This window comes from Leptosomus discolor, chromosome 9, assembly GCF_034619465.1.
Source record: "Leptosomus discolor isolate bLepDis1 chromosome 9, bLepDis1.hap2, whole genome shotgun sequence".
Classification (NCBI taxonomy): Eukaryota; Metazoa; Chordata; class Aves; order Leptosomiformes; family Leptosomidae; genus Leptosomus; species Leptosomus discolor.
Genome location: NC_141399.1, coordinates 31229375 through 31249098, shown reverse-complemented (window position 1 = coordinate 31249098; position 19724 = coordinate 31229375). Strand labels below are relative to the sequence as shown.

At 45.1% G+C, this 19724-nt stretch overlaps 1 protein-coding gene across 2 annotated transcripts in view; it reads left to right on the top strand.

The window, feature by feature from the left end:
• MCF2 (MCF.2 cell line derived transforming sequence) overlaps window positions 1-19724 on the top strand; it is a 58105-nt gene that overhangs the window by 6307 nt on the left and 32074 nt on the right. The window contains exons 2-4 of one of the 2 annotated variants that reach the window (XM_086470510.1): window positions 6434-6502; window positions 7072-7186; window positions 12866-12956. In XM_086470510.1, the coding sequence (XP_086326636.1) occupies window positions 6434-6502; window positions 7072-7186; window positions 12866-12956 (275 nt within the window). Of the gene's footprint in view, window positions 1-6433; window positions 6503-7071; window positions 7187-12865; window positions 12957-19724 lie in introns of those variants that run through there. The other variant, XM_086470511.1, reaches the window with a different exon arrangement.

Sequence of the window (19724 nt, the reverse complement as noted above, 5' to 3'; positions counted from 1 at the left end):
TGCAACGCACCTGAGATCACTTGCAAGTGTGGAGGAGGACCACAGGAGTTTTTGCACTTCACACGATCAAGTCTCTAAGCTTGTTTAGCAGCTGAACTTCTCAGGTGTGGAGAGAAGGAAATTTGTTTGATGCCGGGTATGCTTTACTGCAGGATATTCCTCACATGGGGAAAGATCCCCGCAGGTCTAAATCTGTGGCCAGGCTGTTCTCTCAGCTATAAAGATGTAATTGCAGCATAAGGCTGTTAAGCCCCTGTGCTCTGCAGCTCTGGATGACTTTGGTGGAACTGACTAGAAATGTCTGTTATTAGCAGGCCCCTCTGCCTTTCTGCCCTATTAATCTTTAGAAGTCCTTGGTGTGGGACCTGCAAGCCTCTGTGTGCCAGCGTGCTGCAAGCTCACTTGGAGGGAAAAACAATCCCTTGGCCTTGGGTCCTCAGGGAGGAAGCCAATGAGTCCTGGCTGGTGGACTTCACCACTGATCCTGAGACCCTCAGTTCTTTGGTGCATCATGAAACCAGTCCCGTGGGTTGTGGAGACCTTTTCTTACCCAGCTGTCCAGGTTAGTCCAACACCATCCAATGGTTAGTTCAACAGGGTTTTTAACACCCACCCTTGGATGCCAGCTGTTGCACAACCCATACAGATGTGGACACCTACATGGGCCTGATGGATGGGGGCTGCAGGGATCTTTTCTGCTCTTGTCATCAGGCATGCTCGTGGCCCTTTGCTAACACTGTATCCTGCTGGCACCTGTGCCTGTTGCTCTTTGCAGATGAGGAACTGAAGCCGCAGGAGTCACAATTTGCTACCAAGAGTTTAGTCTCAAAGCCAGGAAGCAGCCTCAGGACCTTGGCTGTCGGTTCTCTGCTCAGACCAGGTGCTATAAATAAGCTTTTGGTGAATACAGCAGGCCTTGTTGAGGAGCACAATGTCCTATTCTCTGCTGCACGTTCTCTGGTGAACATGTAGCATGATGAGCGTGGTATCTCTATCAGCATCATGCCACCTGGCCAGCTGCCAGCCCCTCCTGGCTCTGGTTCCCATGGACTTGTCCAATTGTCCATTTGCTCTGTGTGTTCACAGTGTTGTATCTGTTCCTGGGCAGTTACGGACCAGGACAGAGAGGGGGAGAGCGGATGTGGTAATTAGGATCCTACTCCAGGTATAAGCTTGTTGGGGAAGTCACTGCTTGGAGACCATACAGGTGGGGCATGATCCCTGGGACGATACTGGTTGGAGTGGTGCATGGACAGTAATGGCAGCTGCCTACGTGCTTCCCTGCTCCTGCCCTGCTCCTTCCCTGCAGCCAGGGACAGGCAGTTTGTCACTTGGCACCATGCTGTTGGGCAGGCTTTGTGTAGACCTTATGCAAGCGTGGTGTTCACAGTAGGGCAGTTTGCAGACAGTATAAAATAGTATTTTTTTCTCTAATAACTGTCTTGCTTTCTGGACATGGTGTGCTGATAGGGAGAATTGCCATGTTTCCTGTTGTGTATTGGGTTGAATCCAAAGTCTTTTGAAATTGCTCAGTGAGAAAGCAGGTGAGGCTCAGCCACTTACTGACTAGGGCTATGGCGGCTTGAGTTTCCTGCAGCAAGCTAGGGCCCCAACCACTGCTGTAGGAAGGGTTTCTGTCATTCTTCCCGAAGGAGCTCTTTGGCTTCTGCAGATAATTACATTTCAAGTGTTCCCCTTATCCAAAGTGTGGGCCCCAAGCGGCGGGCTGCAGGGTCGCTCCTTTTGAGTCTTTTGAGTGGGTATAGCAATCCAGACTGAGTTAGGGGGGCAGATTGCAGGCTGGTGCATTGGTCTTTCTCCTCGGATACAGGACTGTGTTTCTATTCTTTGCCCCAATGAATATTTAATTTTGCAAACTGGAGCAACTTCAGCAGGAGAAGCTGAAAGGGCTGCTGTCTGCATTGCACGGAGTTCACAGCTGGGGCACTCTGCTCTAAGGGATTTCTGTTCCCACTCCTGTCCAAAGCAGATGAGATGGGCATGGCTTAATCCTCACGCCCAGCCTAGCTTGTGCTCCGTGGGCTGTTCTGGGAGGTCCCTGGCTGTGGACAGGGGTGCCCATGGCAGCCAGGAGAAGCCCTGATAGTTGAAACTCCCTGAGCACCAGACCATCCTGCAAACTCTGTTGGTTTATGTAGGTCGGTGTTACGGGTGTCATTAGCCTCGAAGTAACTTCTGGAGGCAGGTGGGCCTTCCTGTGGTGGGACAACCTGAGACAGACGCTGGCTGGTGACAGCGGTTAGCTCAGAAAGTCACTGAGGGAAGTGGAAACAGGTTACAAATGTGCTGAGTTGCAGGCTCCTTTGACACCAAATAAATGCTGCTTTGTTGGGTGTAGATGTCCAAATGGACAAGCAGCAGAGAACAAGCAGATCATGGAGAAGCTCAACGTGATCCTTTACCCTTTTCATTTGATTTACTTCAGTTTTGTTTCCTAGACTACAGCAGCAACCTTCACATGAAAAGCTGCTATTCTTCATTCGCAACAAAGCCATCTCCAAATGGATTTTATAGCTGCAAACAATATTTGGTCAGCATTGTGAAGTGTACGGCGCTATTACGTCACCTTGGCAGATACATTACCCAGCTGCTGTCTGCAGATGCTGTGGGCCTGCGAAGTTTTGAAAAGAAAAGAAAACAATAGTTACCAAAAAGCAATGCACTTCAGAGTTTAATTGAGTTTTAAGAGAGGAATTTGAACTCAAGACTGTAGCTGTCCCCTCTCTGAATGTCACTGCAGACCTCCACCCTACAATAAAGTCCCGCTGTGCTTGAATTGCCTCGAAAGGGAAGATTGCTAACAATAAGCATCCTTCTTACAACTGCAGTCTGTGCAATGGCCTTGTGATATGGTCCTATGGAGAGGACCCAGCAAAACGTTCTGGACTGTGTAAACCAAATGATGGGGACAGGACAGATTCAGTAGGTTTCCCTGCTGAGCCACATTAGTTTTTCTCAGCAGGGTAGAAATCTCTGTATTTGCCCTTTGTCTTTTCCCTGTTTGCCTTCATGCATCCCCTGAAACTCCATGTCATGGCAACAATCTCTTCCATAGAAGAGTCTCTGAATGTAATAATTGCAGCAGCATTTTATAAATACCCAGAGCTTAAAGGCTATATTAAAAAAATGTTACTACAGTGTTATGATGATGTATCATCCAGATGCTGCTTGTTTTTAGTAAGACCCTAAAGCCTGAGGTCATACGAGTTGTGTGGGGATAGCAGTGTAGTTTGTAAAGTGCTCTGGGATGCTGTAACGTGGGGGGTTCAGGCTTGATTTTGTAGCAGCACAGCTCTACTCTATAGCAGCTGATGATCACAAAGCCTCTTTTTAAGGGAAACGAGTGGACTTGCATGAAATCTTGACTTCCTCCGCCTTGTGCCAAGGGAAATTCAGGCTGGCTGTGCCGTTCATAGCCAGTGCTGGGCAGTACCCTGGGGTCTTTTCCATACTGTCCCAAGAGTGTCCTTCAAATAAGAAATCCCCAGTTCACTAATGAACATCAACTGAAGCCTTGTTTGAGAGGCGGGTATCTTCAGTGCCCCACTGCCTTTCACTGCTCTTTTTGAAGAGATTAATATTTGAGTACAAAGGTCACGCTTGTGTACAGGATTTATAGCAACATCCAACTGATGTGCCTCAGGCACAGCGACACGCTTGCAAATTCGATGCCAGCACTTGATTTTCCCTAACATTTGCCCAGGAGGTTGAGTTCGATGGTCAATGCAGAGTGAGCAATGAGTTGGCCAAGGAGCAGCTCTCATGGGACTACAATCAGCCTGTTGTTGTGCCTTGACCTTACCAAAGGGCAGCTGTCCTGCTCCTCTGTCATTTGTTGGATTCTCCTATCCCGCAGGAGATGGGGAGGGTTTGTAAGGGAAATGCTTCCTGAGCCTTCGCTGCTTGGAGTAAAGTACTCCCACCTAGTTTCTCCTCAAATGAATTATTTTGAGTGCTTAACTTGGGCCTGCTTGGAAGGGCCTGTTTTTCTGAAGGTGCTGAGTGCCCTCTTCCAAAAATGTTATCCCTTGGAAAGAGAGAAACTCGGAGTCATAAAGGTGCATAGGAATCTGGGTCTCCACCTCTGTGCTAGAGTCAAGGATGGAACTTCCTGTAGAATGAAATGTTGGGGAGCAAGGTCCTTGCTGGAAAGCAAGACTCCCAAGTGTGGCAGGAACCCCTTTCCTATAGTGCTTTGCACTTCAAACCCAAAAATGCCAGGTCCAGTTGCTGGCGTGACCCCGGCAGTACTTGCTTAGCTGTCAGGGCACGGCACAGCAGGTCCTACTGCAGCCCCCCAGCACAGGTAGGGTAAAACATCAGTTGTTTTTTGCAGTTTCCATGATGATCATTGGGAAATCGCAGCTAAGAGAAATGTGGGAGAATAAGCATCAGACTCTGGGGTGAAAAGCATGCATTTTTGAGATGATATGTCTTTTCCAGAAAGCAAAGTTTGAAAATATCTGTGGAAAAATGCTACTTTTTCTGTCCAACTATGGTTGTCTCCGGCTTAGTTTAAGACTGCAAGTTGTTAGGTTGTTCTCAGTGAAAAAATGTCTTGTGAAACTTTCTAATTAAGTGATTTGGATTTTTTTTTACCATGCAAAGGCTAACCCCCTTTTCCCACACTGTTTCCTGAATAGCTATCAATAAACCAGCATGTCCCTCCCATATCACTTCAGGATCAGAAACAAAAGCTGCATTTACTGTAAACCTGTAACTGTGTTTGCTTTTTCTGTTGAACACTTGAGTCACACGCAGTGTTACAGCACAGGGCAAAACTTTGCCCGGCTTGCCAGTGGCTGCGTCTTTGGGGAAAGCCGGGGTAGGCATAGTGAGCTGGTTTTGGGGACAGGCTTCACCCCGACTGCAAATGAGGCCAAGCTGCTGAACAGCCCCACACCATTCTGAGGCAAATATGTGTGCATAGCTGTGGACTTTTGTCTTGGATTTTCAGAGACCTGCATGTTTAACACCATCTACTTCATGTGTTGTAGCTCATTAAGTTATTACATGTGATTTTTATCAGTATGAAACTACTGACTTGGAAAAAAATCAACTAGTATAGAAGAGATCTGTTGCCACTGCTTGTCCTCAACTTAGGTGAAGGAGTTGAATGAGAGAGAAATATTTGAAGTATCTTGCAAGACAAACTTCTTTCTTACCAAGACCAATTCTGGGGCCTGTTAAAATCAAGAATGTTTCTGTAGATGCCAGGGGGACTGAGGCTTGATCCTTAACAAACAAAAATAACATTTTTATCTACAAGAGGAAAAAATAGCAGGGTGTGCATAGAAGACCAGAGAGCAACCCATGGCTGGTGGGGACTGCAGGAGGAAGAGTCCCCCCCTCACCTCGTGCCCCTCTGGGCTGCTGTGCTGCAGCTCCATACAGTGATTAAAGGCATGAAAAATCCTTAGGTAAAATAGAAGTGACCAGAAAGCTTTTGGAAAAAGTGAAATAAAATAAATATTGATTATGCTGGAGTGTGCTGAAGTATGCAGCCTATGTGATTTAAAACAGCCAAAAGATTACTCCCTAGGACTAACTCTGTAAAATAATCAGTGTTTAAAATTTGATTATCAGAAAGCACAAGGACTTTAATCTGTATAGATGTGCCTTAAAACATTTATCTGCAGGAACAAGGATGTTTAATTTTTAGCTATCATTCCGTTTATAGATAATCCAGAAAAATGTCTACCAGCTATAAGTTCCTCTTGTATTTAGTCAGTCTGTTTTTTGTTTCCTTCTCCCAGGGAAAGGTAAAACTATGTATATTGTTCCGATGTGCTTCATTGCCACTGAAATGGTCAGTATGCTAAATATGGTATTAAAACAGCCTCTCCCATTATTTAATTAAAAAGAAATCTAATAACCGAATGTAAGAACAACAGCATTTCCAGTGCATGTGGCCCCATGCCAGATGAAAACATGATTTCAGAAGCTTATTTGCTCAAAATTAAAGGCCATTAACAGCCTGAAAACCCAACCTCGTTCCCAGCGCGGCAGCCTTGGATGCTGCTGTTTCCAGCAGAAACCTCGGCCCATTACATTGCCAAGGCTAGGAAGCACTTGGGGGGGGGTGTTGCAAAATAGGGAAGTAAAGTTAGTAACTCCAAAATTAACATTGAATATACCCTGTTGAGGAGAGAGCACTCAAGTCCCCAGGCTGTGTTCCCTTAGACCATTTGTTGGAATACGTTTGCTGCTGACTTGTGGCATTTGCTCTGTTAAGAGTCATTAGAAACATTGGTTTCTAGGAGAACCGTATATCCTTTGTTATGAAATTTCATATATAATTTAGGGAAGCTGCATTTGGCTTAAGTCCTGCCTTTGGGATAACACATTGATAGCTGTGTTTGGTTTGGATTTTTGCTTCCTTTTTGACTGCTGCTTTGGCTTTTTTTTCCAGAAACCACAATACCCATCTGTGCAAAGGACATCAGTGATGATTTGATGAAAGAGTTTGCTTTTCTTTCTGGTGAGTACAGTGAACTTCTCCAGGGTCTCTCTTTCTGTGCGGTAATTAAATACTCCAGATGATCTTCCGCGCTATTTGGCAAAATGATACTCCGCACGGGATACTATCCATCAGGTAGTCTCCAGTGTCACTAGAAATGTTGTTAATAAAACATTGAGGCAGTTTGAAAGAGCATATTAGTTTTCTGCCTCAAGCCATACTGTAAAACAGTCTTACCTTCAAACACTCAACACATTAACAAGTGTTTTACTTTGAAATGTATTTCTATAGGTTCCAGACCAGCATGCTGATTTGTCCTTGTATTTCTGACTTCCTTTGCTGTCCCGTATAAAGTATGCTCAGTAAATAAAAGAAATACCTGGTACCTAATATGCTTGTTTCTGCCACCTGTGTGTGTGTGTTGTGCTTGAAATCAAAGGCAGGATTTGGCCTGGTTTTTCTATTCTGGTGATGTAAAAAAACCTCTGTAATGATGGCAGCGTGTTTTCTGACCTAACTGGTGGACCTGGGCTTGGCTGCTGGCCCTCCTCGAAAGCATGCCCAGGGAAGCATCCTTGTCTTTATTCCAGGTGGCCGAGCAAAAGACAAAGCTTGGATTATCACCCTCCCTGACAATGCTCACTTCAATGAGGTGCCCGAGGAGATCGTATCTAAAGTCTTAACATATCTAACATCAGTCCCGAGGTATGTGGCTCCTTTCTAGTTCTTACCTGTGATGGGCAGAGGTGTTGGTCCTGCCTGGGTTAGGCAGGGGATCTTCAGGGTGATGCCACACATGTACACCAGCTCTCAGAGCAAGTAAGAGGGAGAAGTCGAATGATGCAAGCTGTTACCATGTCCATGCATGGTATTTAATGTGCCAGTAACTGCAGAGTAAAAAGTGGATGTGATCCCTATGGCTTGTCAGCCTGCGTGTATCATAAATTTAGTTTATTAAGTTTCTAATGAACAGTAAGCTTTACTTAAGCTTTGACATGTGTCACCCACTTAAATATGCCATGCCACTGCAGAATAATATTTTGACATGTACAAATAGAGAGTCATTACTGTGGAAAAAGAGAAATGTAACTGGAGGAAGAGACTAATTACAGGAACAAACCATTTGGGGTCCCCATTACTCGCGATGGCTCAGCAGCATGCCACAGCTCCCATTACCTGCCTGTGTCTCGGGGTTAAGCAGCTGACAGTCTGCCTGTGCCACATACAGGTCTGTATACTTAGATTAATGGCTCTCCTATTTCTTGCTGCTGAGCCTGGTGACTCAGTTACCTGGAATGCTTAATTTCCTTGAATAATGCCTATTTTGGCAAATTTCTTCCTGCAGGGAGAGCAGGTTGACAGCAGCTAGATGGGAGCTTTCCATCAGCGCTGCCTTGGAAGAAGTACCATGTGTTTAGCCACCTCTGCAGGGAAAAAAAAGAGCCTCTGGTTCCTCTGTCCTCTTTTTGGATAGACTTTGAAGTTTCATGGGCTCCTGGCTCACAGAGCACTGTCCCAGCATAGACAGGAGTGTGCCGTGGCGTGTGTGCTGGCCAGAGAGGTTTCTCCTGCATGCTGTGTAGGCAGCCTGTGTCCGTGCATCTGCACTTCCCAGCTCTGTCCCGTTTCTCCAGGGCTTCGTATTTCGTATGACTGTAAACACCCTGGCATTAGCATGATGAGCAGTCTTGTTGTCCCTGTAATAGGTCAAACTCAATCAAGAAACTAATGAGAGCTGCAAGCTTGCTGGTGATTCAGTCATGTTCAGCATGTTATTAGTAAAACCACTTTAATCATGCTTCTCTGCTCCTCCTACCACCATAACAGCCTGCCTCAGTGCCTGACCATCTTAAAAACATGTGCTTTTTAACACTTTGGAGTTGAAAAGGCTGTGGTGTCGGGGGGAAGGAAAAGCGTCATATAGGTGAGGGTGGAAGGCGTGTGTCAACTCTGGTATGCCTGGATACAGATCCCTCAGCAGCATCACATCATGGGATAAGAGCTCAGACTTTGAGCCAGAAAGTCCTTAGAAGAGATAAATATTTGACCTGCTTGCCAGAGTTAGCTGTGGATGCACCAAGTCCTCCCTGAAAGAGCAGTCAAACATTGGAACAGGCTGCCCAGTGAAGTGGTGGAGTCACCGTCCCTGGAGGTGTTAAAAAAATATGTAGATATGGCACTTTGGGACATGGTTTAGTGAGCATGGTGGTATTAAGTCAACGGTTGGACTTGATGGTCTCAGAGGTCTATTCCAACTTAATGATTCTATGATTCTACCGCATACCTATGGATGGGTGCGGGTATGTCAAAAACACACACAGTGCCTTTGCTATGCAATCGGTAGCAAGGACTGCGTATTGTCCTACTGATACTAGTCTGAGGAAACCTCATGGGGGGTCAGGTGTGTAGTATTTTAGGAAGCTGAATTTCATGAAGCATTTTTCTCCTGAAAATAATTGTTAGATAAAGGAGATGACTGCTGTAAGCTGTTCTTTGCTCCGCAAAGTGAGTGCATTAATAACAGAGCCAGGAGGAAGATGAGTCTTGTAGGCAAGTTAATTTTACTTTAGGATTCTTGGGAACCGTGTTGCAGGCAGGAGGCAGCTGCAGAAAGTGCTTGTATGGAAGGGCTATGCAGAAAAATAAGTAGCAGGTCCTCACCTTCCGCGCCCCGCACATCCAACTCCAAATGCGTGCAATGGGCTGCCTGCCTGCCTGCCTTCAGGCTTGCTTTACAGAACAACACTGTGCGATGGTGGGCTTGAAGGAGAGGCACAGGGAAGTGCGACAAATCCTGGTATTTGCAGGAAGGAAACTGTAACAGTGATAAAGCAGCCCTTTATCCAGGCTTGGATTGAAGACTGCTACAGTGTAGGCTTTGTAACAGGCACTGATCTTTTGTGTAGCCTAAAATAATTTATTTCTTCCAAGGTAAGTCAGAATTTCAGTAGAAGCTTTAAGAAAGAAAATAGTCAACTGAAGTCAGTTACGGTATATATAAAATTGTTATTACAAAAAACTGTCCTAATTACAATTAAAGTAAAGTAAAAGAAAAATAATGCTATCTCTAGAAATGAAAAAAATCCCTCTATATACAGCATTGGTGTGGCCTCACCTTGAGCACTGTGTGCAGTTCTGGGCCCCACAATTTAAGAAGGATGTGAAGGTCTTTGAATGCATCCAGAGGAGGGCAACAAAGCTGGTGAAAAGGCTGGAAGGAATGTCCTGTGAGGAGTGGCTGAGAACTTTGGGCTTGTCTAGTTTGGAGAACAGGAGGCTGAGGAGTGACCTCATCGTTCTCTACAGCTTCTGAGGAGGGAACATGGAGAGGGAGGTGCTGATCTCTTTTACATGGGATCCAGTGACAGGACATGTGGGAATGGTTCAAAGCTGTGCCAGGAGGGGTTTAGACTGGGCATTAGGAAGCATTTCTTTACCGAGAGGGTGGTCAGACACTGGAACAGGCTTCCTGTGGTTGGTGCCCCAAGCCTGTCAGTGCTTAAGAGGCATTTGGACAATGCCCTTAAGAACATGCTTTAACTTTTGGTCAGCCCTGAAGCGGTCAGGCAGTTGGACTAGACGATCATCTTAGGTCCCTTCCAACCGAAATTGTTCTTTTCTGTTCTGTTCTATTCTATTCTATTCTGTTCTGTTCTGTTCTATTCTATTCTATTCTATCTTGTTTGACTGTCCAGCTTTTTGGTATTTGGACAAGCTCTGCATGTTTCACTTTGAAGTACAAAGTGATTTAGAGCTGTGGCTGATAACATGGAGTAATGACACAGCAAAGGGTGCTGTTGGCTATAAATACCTCTAAATTTAAATATTAGGCAGTGGGTCCTGACAGCGTGCTCCAGTCCCACTAGCTGCAAGGAGTCTCTCAGTCCTGTGAGAGAAATCTCACAACTGCAGATTCCAGGATCTGATTTCAAGTCCTCCTGCAAAACATCCCAGGTCTTTATTTTTAGTCTGGTGTGTCCTGCAATACATACAAAATTAAGGGTAAGAAAAAAAAAGTGACAAGAAGCAAGCGATCTGGTTATCTGTTTCCATCTTTCTGCTGCTGGATGCAAATGAACTCACCCCCTGCAGCCTTGGTGAGAAAGCATTGATTTATTTTTATTGTCAGTCTAAAAGGTACATCGCAGAACTGGAAATCTGATAAACCTGCAAGGCCTGGGATGCAAATAGTCACAGACTTGCTCCACTAGCCCCAGAATAAATTAAAAATTTCCCACAGTAGGTTTCAAGGCTTTTGGACAGCTGGGAACTTTCTTCTTTGTGTCTGTAAGGGAACTGATAAAAGTAAATTAGCATGCTTAGAGGCTACTCTCTGAATATAACCTTGTCCTGAGTAAATGGCATACTTTGTCATACTTTTATGAACTGACGGTGCACTACAGCCTGGCTGTCTTTTCTGAATTACTTGAATTCTGGGTTTTTTCTTCAGGTTTTATTACGATGACAGCAGTGCTGTGTAAACACTTTTTTTTTTTTCCCCTGAATTGCAGCCTATTGGGAAATACTGTGGGGAGTTAGGGAAATGTTACTTATAGGACAGAAGCCTACCTTTTAAGGTTTTAGAGTGTGCTGAGAAAACAAAGGGGTTTATTTCTTCCTCAAACAGAAGGATCCTTTTGCCATCCTCCTACCTTCCCGGGTCATTGACTCATGGTGAACAGAGCTGACAGAAACCTGCAGAATCATCTCATATTGCCAAAACTACTTTAGCTAAAAAAGGTTTTGGCTGAAAAGTCATTCCTGATCCAGCTCACAATGTGTAATCTCAGACTATTACACGCAGAAGTTCTCTGTACGACCCGTGTGTGAAATACGCTGTTCATTTTCTCTGCTCTTTTCTGCTATGCCTCAATGGCAATGTATAAATTCACATGAAACCTTTACACTTTGGGAGTGACGATAGAGGTCCATGAGATATATTTGTAGGTCAGCTTGGGAGCTGGGTGGCTCTGCATATCTTCAGTCAATTGTTATTATGAGCCAAAGGGAATTTTTTTTTTTTTTTTTTCCTCTCAGCACAACTGCTAATTCCTTTGAAATGCATTTGTCAAAGGTGTGGCTATCACAGACCAAAGCAGCAAGATGTGCACTGAATGAAAGCTCCTGCGCTGGCTTCAAGTGTCTTTTTTTTTCTGTAGTTGCCAAGTATTGTCTGCCATGTGATACTTGTGAGTAATCCACCATGTGTTCTTGCTTGCCAAACACAAGCGTTACCAAAGATGATGCTTGTGGTAGGCTGCTTGTGTGGGGCCATGCCCAGTGCACATATCTGACCCAGCTCTCGGGAGCCAGCCCGTGTACTGGGAGCCTCTCCACAGCACTGAGACACCAGGATAAGGTGGCGTGGGACATGGGTGTCCTGTTTCAGCATCTACAAAATAAATATTGTAAATATTACCTAAGTATCCTGTAAATACAGTCACATCAGAGGACTTAGTTACAAGCTGGTGTACCCTTACCTGTGTGCAAACACAATTCCAGTTTGTAATTCAGGCTGCCCTGGAGTGTGTACTGTCATGGCCTGAGCCTGGGCGAGCTGTACCCAGCCAGCCTGGGAAGGCAATGTTTGTGTTGCAGACAGGAGCTCACCTGCACGTTAGGTTACATGCCAGACTGGGCATCCCTGCTACTGCTGGCTTGCTTGGTAAGGCTGGGGATTTCAAAGCAACTTAAACGATTTGGGTGTCACAAGGGATGTCAGGAAGCCTGTGCTTGCCAAGGGAACCAGAGCGTGTTGGAAAGTGTCTCCTAGCAATCGCTGCGTCTCCAGTGGGGACTTGGGAGGTGCTGGGGAAACCGAAACAGCCTGTTTTGGAACCACCTACCCCTCCCCCTGCCAGGCTGGCATCACCCTTCCTGGCTTGGTGTCAGCTCTGTTGCCCTGTGCCAAAACAAGCCGGGAGTCACGGCTTGCTTGCTGAAAGCTGGGCAAGTGGGTTGCAAGCTCCCTTGGAGGGAGGAGTCCAGCGGTGAGGGAAGGGTTGTGCATCTTGGGGCAGCAGCTGGTGGAGGCTGCTGGCCACCCCTGGAGCTGCTCAGCAGGAGCACAGCTGCCTCTGACCTCTGCAAAGTCCTTTTTCAGACCAGTGAGGGTTTCAGGGGCAATCTGTTGTCTCCACCTCCCATGAAATTCAAAGGTGATGCTCAATCCTGGACTAACCGTAAGGTGGGCTTCCCAAATTTCTTGCTGGAGTCTGCTCAGCAAAATTTTTTCAAAGGAAATTTTCGCAATTGTGGAAAAGTCAAAATGTGGTTTGCATTCGGTGTTCTTGGGTTTGGGTTGTTTTTTTTTTTTTTTTTAGGGGAACAGAGTCACATTCCCTCAAAATGTTATCTGGTTATTGGTATTTTCTTATCTCATAGTCAACATGAGTCTGACACCAAATTTATCCTAATCCTGGATAGAAGATTGGACACATGGACATCAGTCAAAATGACTCTCCAAAAAATAGCAGTAAGTCCTCTTTAATATTAATTTCTTTTAATGTACTAAGTCATTGCACCCATTATGTATCACTTTCAGAAAAGTGGGAACCAGGAGCAATGATGCTCGTGCTTTCTTTCTAGGTATTGTTTTGGTTTATGTCCCTATAATTAATTCAGGCATAGCTCTGTGCCCCATTTGAGTGTGTAAATGAGCTGTTTGAGTATTAACTCATTAATTTCCTTGGTTTTATCCTTTTTCATAGTGGTTCAGATGTGCTTTGTGCCATTTTCTGTGCTTTTGATGGATGGAGAATTTGGCTTCATAGATGTTCTTTCTAGACACTGGTTATTAGTGAGACCATATTTTACCTAGTTGTCAGTAACTGAAAGTGTTTGGTTCTTAAAACAGGCTTCATAAGCATTTGTATGTGGGTATGGGTGGAAAAAATCTCTTTTAAACGTGTATCTGTGCATTCATGTGTTTTAAATATCTATTACACCTGTTTATGTGCTGTATATTGGTAGCATGTATCCTGTCTGAACATATCTCAAAAGTAAGCTTTTTGCAACTCAGCAATGCATTGTGTCTTAGGAAATCAGAGCATGGTACTACAGTAGTGCATGCAGGTGTAGAAAACTCGTGTTTATAGATGCATGGGTAGGTAGGAGCTAATTGATAAATGCTTTCCCAACCAGACCATGCCATGTGGGTAAGTCAATGAAAATATTCTGGGCATATTATTATTACCTTTGTTTCTGCTTGTAGTCATTAAACAGTTAAAGGCATTGGTCCATCTGATAGAGAATGAAATAAACAGTGTGTACTGAGAAAGAAAGCTCTTACTTGATTCTGGCTAGATCTGATCAAAATTAAATCCTACACTATTTTAAGTAGTTAATACTGGTACAGCTGAACTTGGCATTAAAAATGTCCGGTTTTGCTGGCATTTTGCTGATAGGTATCCCGTAGAAGGAAGAGAGGGTTAACTTTTTGCAGTGTGCATAAGATACCACTGTCAATATTTTGGGTTTTGATTTTCCTGAATGTCATAAACTGACTTTCCAATTATGGTTACCATACCATTAGAGAAGAAGCAGCATTTAAAAAGTTGTTCTTTAACGTGATCATCAAAATCCAGTTCTGCTGCCAGCATTTGAACAGGTGCTAGTACTAAGAGCATCCTTTAAGGATGATGTGGTTGCTTTGCATAGTTTGGAAGTTTCAAATGTGGAAAAATCCTATCTTAATTTGTAGCTTCTGCAGAAGTGTCATTCATTTTGTGTTTAGTAAGAAAATTCAATTATCGTGTGACCTTTGAGCACACACCCCATTTGTGTGCCTGTATGCGCTGTGCATCCATGTAGAGAAGTAAGTTTGCCTGCAGTGTCAGGGCTGTCCATGTATAAATAATGTGGAGGTGCTCTGTGCAAAGAGGAATGAGAAGCAGGAAACCTGTGTCCACTAAATTTTAAGGCTTGGGAATCTTGCCTTGAAAGAGGGTCTGGCCTTAGAGGGCTATCTTTGTGTCCAGGAGGCGTTTGACTGGACTTGCCTTTGTGCGGCTAACACAAAAGATTAAATCTTGATTTCTTTCCAATCATAAACCATAAGCCATGCTGCAATAAAAAAAAAAATAATCTTTTTTCTGATCTTCGTATAATTTTGGGATAAAGAACTGCAAATAAGCTGAATTTGAAATAAGCGGAGTGTCCTATTTTTTTTGAGCATATGTATATGCAATTGCAGCTCTGCGGTTGTGCATCTGATCCAGAAAAAAATTTGTATCAGATTTTTATTTAACTCTTTGTGTATGTCTCTAATTGCATGGGCAAACGAGGCTCGCCCTGGTACTACTTTGGGAAGCCAGGCTCTCCTGCCAGGGTCAAGCCTCAGGTTTTGGCAGGAGCATCTTTCCTTACTGCCCTCCCTCCCCCAAATCCTAAACAACTTTAAAACGTACCTTTGAGATCAAGGAGAAAAAGCTAGGGAAAGGGAAGGGTAAAAGCTCCGAGATGCGAGCCCAGTCCTCGAAGGAAGGAACTGGCCCCGTCTGCAGGATGATTTTTGGCATTCCACCTTAAAACCAAACCCGGCGCTGGGAAGGAGAGCGGGGCTGCCAGCCGGGAGCCGGGTGCCGGCAGGGCTGCCTGCCTGCCCGCTGCCTGCCCGCTGCCTGCCCTCCCGCCCCGGCAGCGGGGCGAGCGCGGGGAGCGCCGCGGTCGCCCATCCCCGTCGCCACCGCGGCCCCGGCGGGGCGATGGCGGAGGCGAGCCCGCGGCGGGGCGGGCGGCGGGCCGGCAGGACTGCGGTAAGGCTCCGGGCCCGGCCGCTGCAGCGCCCAAGGACGGGGGCGGCGGCGGCGAGAGGCCTTTTTGTACCGGGCTTGGGGGGCGGGGGGGGGGACGGAGGGAGCGGGAGTGTTGACTGGAGCGGTTTTGAGCGGCGCGGGGGGGGTATTTTTAGGACCATTTTCCGTGCGGGAAATTCTCCAGGCTCTTCTTGCGGGCGTTGGGCATCGCTGTCCTGCGGTGCTTCTTCCAGCGCATCCCTGGAATGTTGTGGGAAAGGCTTTATTCATTGCGCTTGCAGTAAGAGAAAGCCTCTCGCAGAGAGCGGGCCCTAGGTAGAATTTGTGCACCGGCGATGCTAACAGCATCTTCGGGCGTTAATTATGCAGCCGGCATAATTAATAAAGGTAGCAGAGCACTGTGGAGTTTCATTTTGGCTCAGGGGGAAGTTAAAGCTCAAATTAGCAGTACCTGGCATTTTGTTGCATGACTTTTCCTGTAAGGGACAGCAGAAAGTCCTTCACTTCAGCACCTGCATAAGGAGCACTAGCCTCAGTCTCCATTGCTCAGAGACAAACTTACTGCCAGATACTACTTTATGTTTATTGATTTCCAACCTCGTGAATGACCGAGTGAACTGCAGGGAAGAATATTCTCTGAGAACTGAATTCCTAAAATTAGGAAAAATCATGTTAAATGTGTCAGAATGAGATATTCATGAGGGAGATAATAACTGTGATGCTTTCAGTGCATGCCCTTTCTTGCGCTTTATTAGCCCAGCTCGTCTATATTGATTATATCAGGGCTTTCTATGTGGTTATAGTTGAGTGTGCTTTTAAATAAGTTGCTGAACTGGGGCCTTAAGGTGTACACGTTTGAGTCCTCAGGAGGGGAAGAATGTTCTGAGCATGGTCTTTGGTCATTGAGATAGTTAATAGCAGTGAAATCTTGCTGATTGCCTGATTTAGTGGAATTGCGCCCGTAGTTTTCTGCCTTTCCTGATATGCTGCAGAGGAGTAGCAGAGGGCAAAGGCTTCAGAGGGTTCTTTTAAGTGTTTTGTTACATAAATCCAAGTTTGTCAAATGCACGAGATTCTTTGTAGTGTTGTAAATAACAAGATAAGCTGTAAGGCAAGATTAAGGACTCTTTTGTCTTTGCTTTCTTGAATATATTGTGGGGAAGGGTTTTTTCTCAGCAGTACCTTCAGTATCATTAGAGTTCAGTTTGTAACTTATCTACACTTCAACCCTTAGAAGAACTAGAGTTGTAGCAGTGATTGAAAAAGATGTAGTCCCTTCAGGAATGTTATCTCTGAGGAATTATAGATAGATAGATATGTGTGTATATATATATATATTTAATATTTCATCATTTCTCTGAAGTCTGTAAGAGGGCACAGGACATGGTTTGATTGATGGCTGTCTTTCTGTAAGCTTATTTTTTTGGCTTGTTTAGTTTTTTCCATGCTGGAAATACATTAGGTATCATTTGCAAAGCTGTATTTTCTTGTTTTGTAGCTATTCGTAAGGGCTGACCTTGATCCCATATGTATAAGATCAGTTGAAAAATCCCCAAATGCTTTCTAAATGGAATGAAAATCAAGTCACCTGTCCTGGAAACCCCACCTACCTCTGAGCTGAAACATACCAAGGAGCAAAAGGGATACAGTTGTGTGTGTATGGGGCATAAAGTTGTATCGAAGAAGAGTTTGCCCCTGTGGTGAATGTGGCAGAAGGATGTGAGCACCAGGTTATGGTCTCTTGTATGTTGTGTGGAACATGTTGGTATCCTGCAGTCATGTAACCAACGGTGTCCAAAGGCACCTTTGCTCTCGGAGAGGCGTTTCATACCTTACCACTGTTGCAGTGTAGTTTTGGCAGGCAGCTCTGCTTGCCTCCTGATCCCTGGTCCATCTTCCTGGAGCTGTGGGTTTCCTGCCCAAGGGCTCATAGGAGAAGACACTCAAAGTCTGCAGGTTCCCATGGGGTGATATGTTTTGGAGACCCAGGCCCTTCCTCCAGTGAGTCTGCTCTGCACACGAAGGGTGCGTGTCAAAAAGGACTTGAAGGAGTAGGAGAGGGCAAAGCAGACTCATCTCTGCTTGAAGTGCTGAACACCATTAAAGGGAACAGGGGATGGGGGGGAGTAATGAGATAAGACCAAGGGAGGATGCATCTCTGGCTGGTTGCTCTTCTCAAAGATACTGCTGATGCATTTTTCAGGAGGGGGTCAAGGTAGGAGCCTAAAGTTTAGAGACCTGAACACAATGTTGTGTTTCTGAGCTGGAAACAGTGACTTTCCCCACACTCTGTGGGACTTCACCATTGGATTCACCTACAGTGGACTCATAACCATGCAAAAGGACCTAAAATTGCATCCTCCGAGCACCTTTAAAGCTTTGTAAGACCATTGGCCTCACAAGGCTTTGGTTTGAGTCAGTTTGAGCCATTAACGCCAGAGGTGCAGGGCCTGTCTTGAAGCAAAAGCATCCTGTCCTTTGAGGTTTGCAGCTTGTGGTGGCTCCTTGGTGATACCTTTGAAACCTTGTTGGGGGATGCTACTGTTGTCCTGTCTGAAGAGAAATGACCACTGGGAAATGACCAAGATGTAAAAATGAGACAAACACGGACATAAGAGTGTGTGTGAAGGAATGACACATGATGGACTCACAGCTCTGCGGGGATGGGCATGACATTGCCATGAACGCAGACTGACAAGTCTCTTCCTGGGATGTCCTAGTGCCATGGGACAAGTCAGAGCATGACGAGTGTCAAGGACTAGCCAGGTCAGCCAACAGGACTGGAAAGAGCAATAGTTCCTTTTATTGGGTCCAACAGAGAACCAGCATGGTGAAGTGGGAGAGGCAGCTGGCTTCTCTGGGATGCACTGGAGGATGAGCATTGAGCTTGCCAGAGACTTTCCAGTGAAATATTAATGCTGTAAATTTTCAGTTCATTCAAAATGTCTACAAGCCTGTGCCAGTTCTGGTGGTGCTTTCCTCAGTGAAGGTTTTCTGCATCCCAGGCAGAGATTCTTCTCAAAGTGAGGAGCTGCTCCAACTCCTCAGAGATATCCAGTAGCCTGTGGATGACTTTCTTTCTAGTAACATGGGAAGCTCAGGTTAAAAATCTTTAGCTGAGCAGGGTCTCTGGGATGGGTTTCTCTTCAGAGCTGTGTCTAGTAGCTGGGCTGTTGGAGGATCTGCCTGGGGTTGTGTTGAAGGAGAGCTGATCTTCCTTGTAGAGCAAATTAAGCAGGCATTTAAGCAGGGATCTCCTGCAGCCTCTCACCCACACTTTCTTTGGCAAGACCTGTCTCAGAGCTCTGAAGGTCTGGTGACTTCATGGCCACGTTTAGACCTTTGGACCATCTGCAGGTTTGATGGGGTTGGAAGTTGGTTCCTGGAGTCTCCCGTGGCTGTAGCCATGATTGTGTGCCTGGGGCTGGCAGTCATTTCAGAGACATTGTGTGCTAACCAGGTGCTGTGTAACAGAGGTACTGCACTCAGGGCCCAGAGCCAGCACAAACATCTCTGTTATATAATGGTTTGCTCTTGTTTCTAATGCCAAGTCTTTGTCCCTGGCACCATTCTTGTTGACTTCCAAAGGGTATGAATTTGGCACTTCATTCACATTAATTTCTTTATTTTTTTTCTGCTTCTACTTAAAATAACTGCAGATCAATATGTTGAATTCATGTGTCTTGTTTGATCCTAAAAGCCACTGTCCATTTTGGAGTTGTGGGCAATGGAAGCCACAACCTGACCTTTCCTACACAAGAAAACATAGCAAATGAGTTACAATGCAGTTGATGGATGTCAGATCTCAACTGTAAATAGTGGCTTTTTTGAACAACACTAATGCATGTTTATGGGAGCGATCTTTGTTTTGAAGGCATAGATTAAGTGCCTTGCAGAACAAAATACCTAAACACGTTCATTACTCTCACCCTTGGCATGGATACTACTATCATGTTGCATGGAGGAGGAAAATATAAGGAATATATGGAGAATTGTAACCTGGCCTGGCAGGATCTGAGAACAAATCATATGTCTTAATTAATTCTTTGCATCATGCACTTATCCATAATTTAATGATATGACTCCTACTTTCTTAAAAATTCCTTTTCATTTCAAGCACTCTTTTCACAGATCTATTTAAAAACGCACCTGCCAACCATATGCTTGAAAAAAGGCTCCAGAAGCGTAGACAGGAAATTCCAAATTCTTACCACAAATTAAATGTTGCCTGGTAATCACCAGGGACAAGGAGAGTATGCTTGATGAAGAGTATGGGATGATTTGGCAATAAATTTTTCTTCCTCAATCTGTCATTCTTCTTGATGTTCCAGCCCTCTGTTCCCTGCGAAGTTGTAATTTCACTCCCCAAGTTATAATGCTGAACACCAATGCCATGCACCTTGGAAGGCCACTTATTACAAACTTTAATACTATATATTAAGTGGCCCTCCAAGGTGCATGGCTGAACTCCTGTCTGCTCCAAAGGG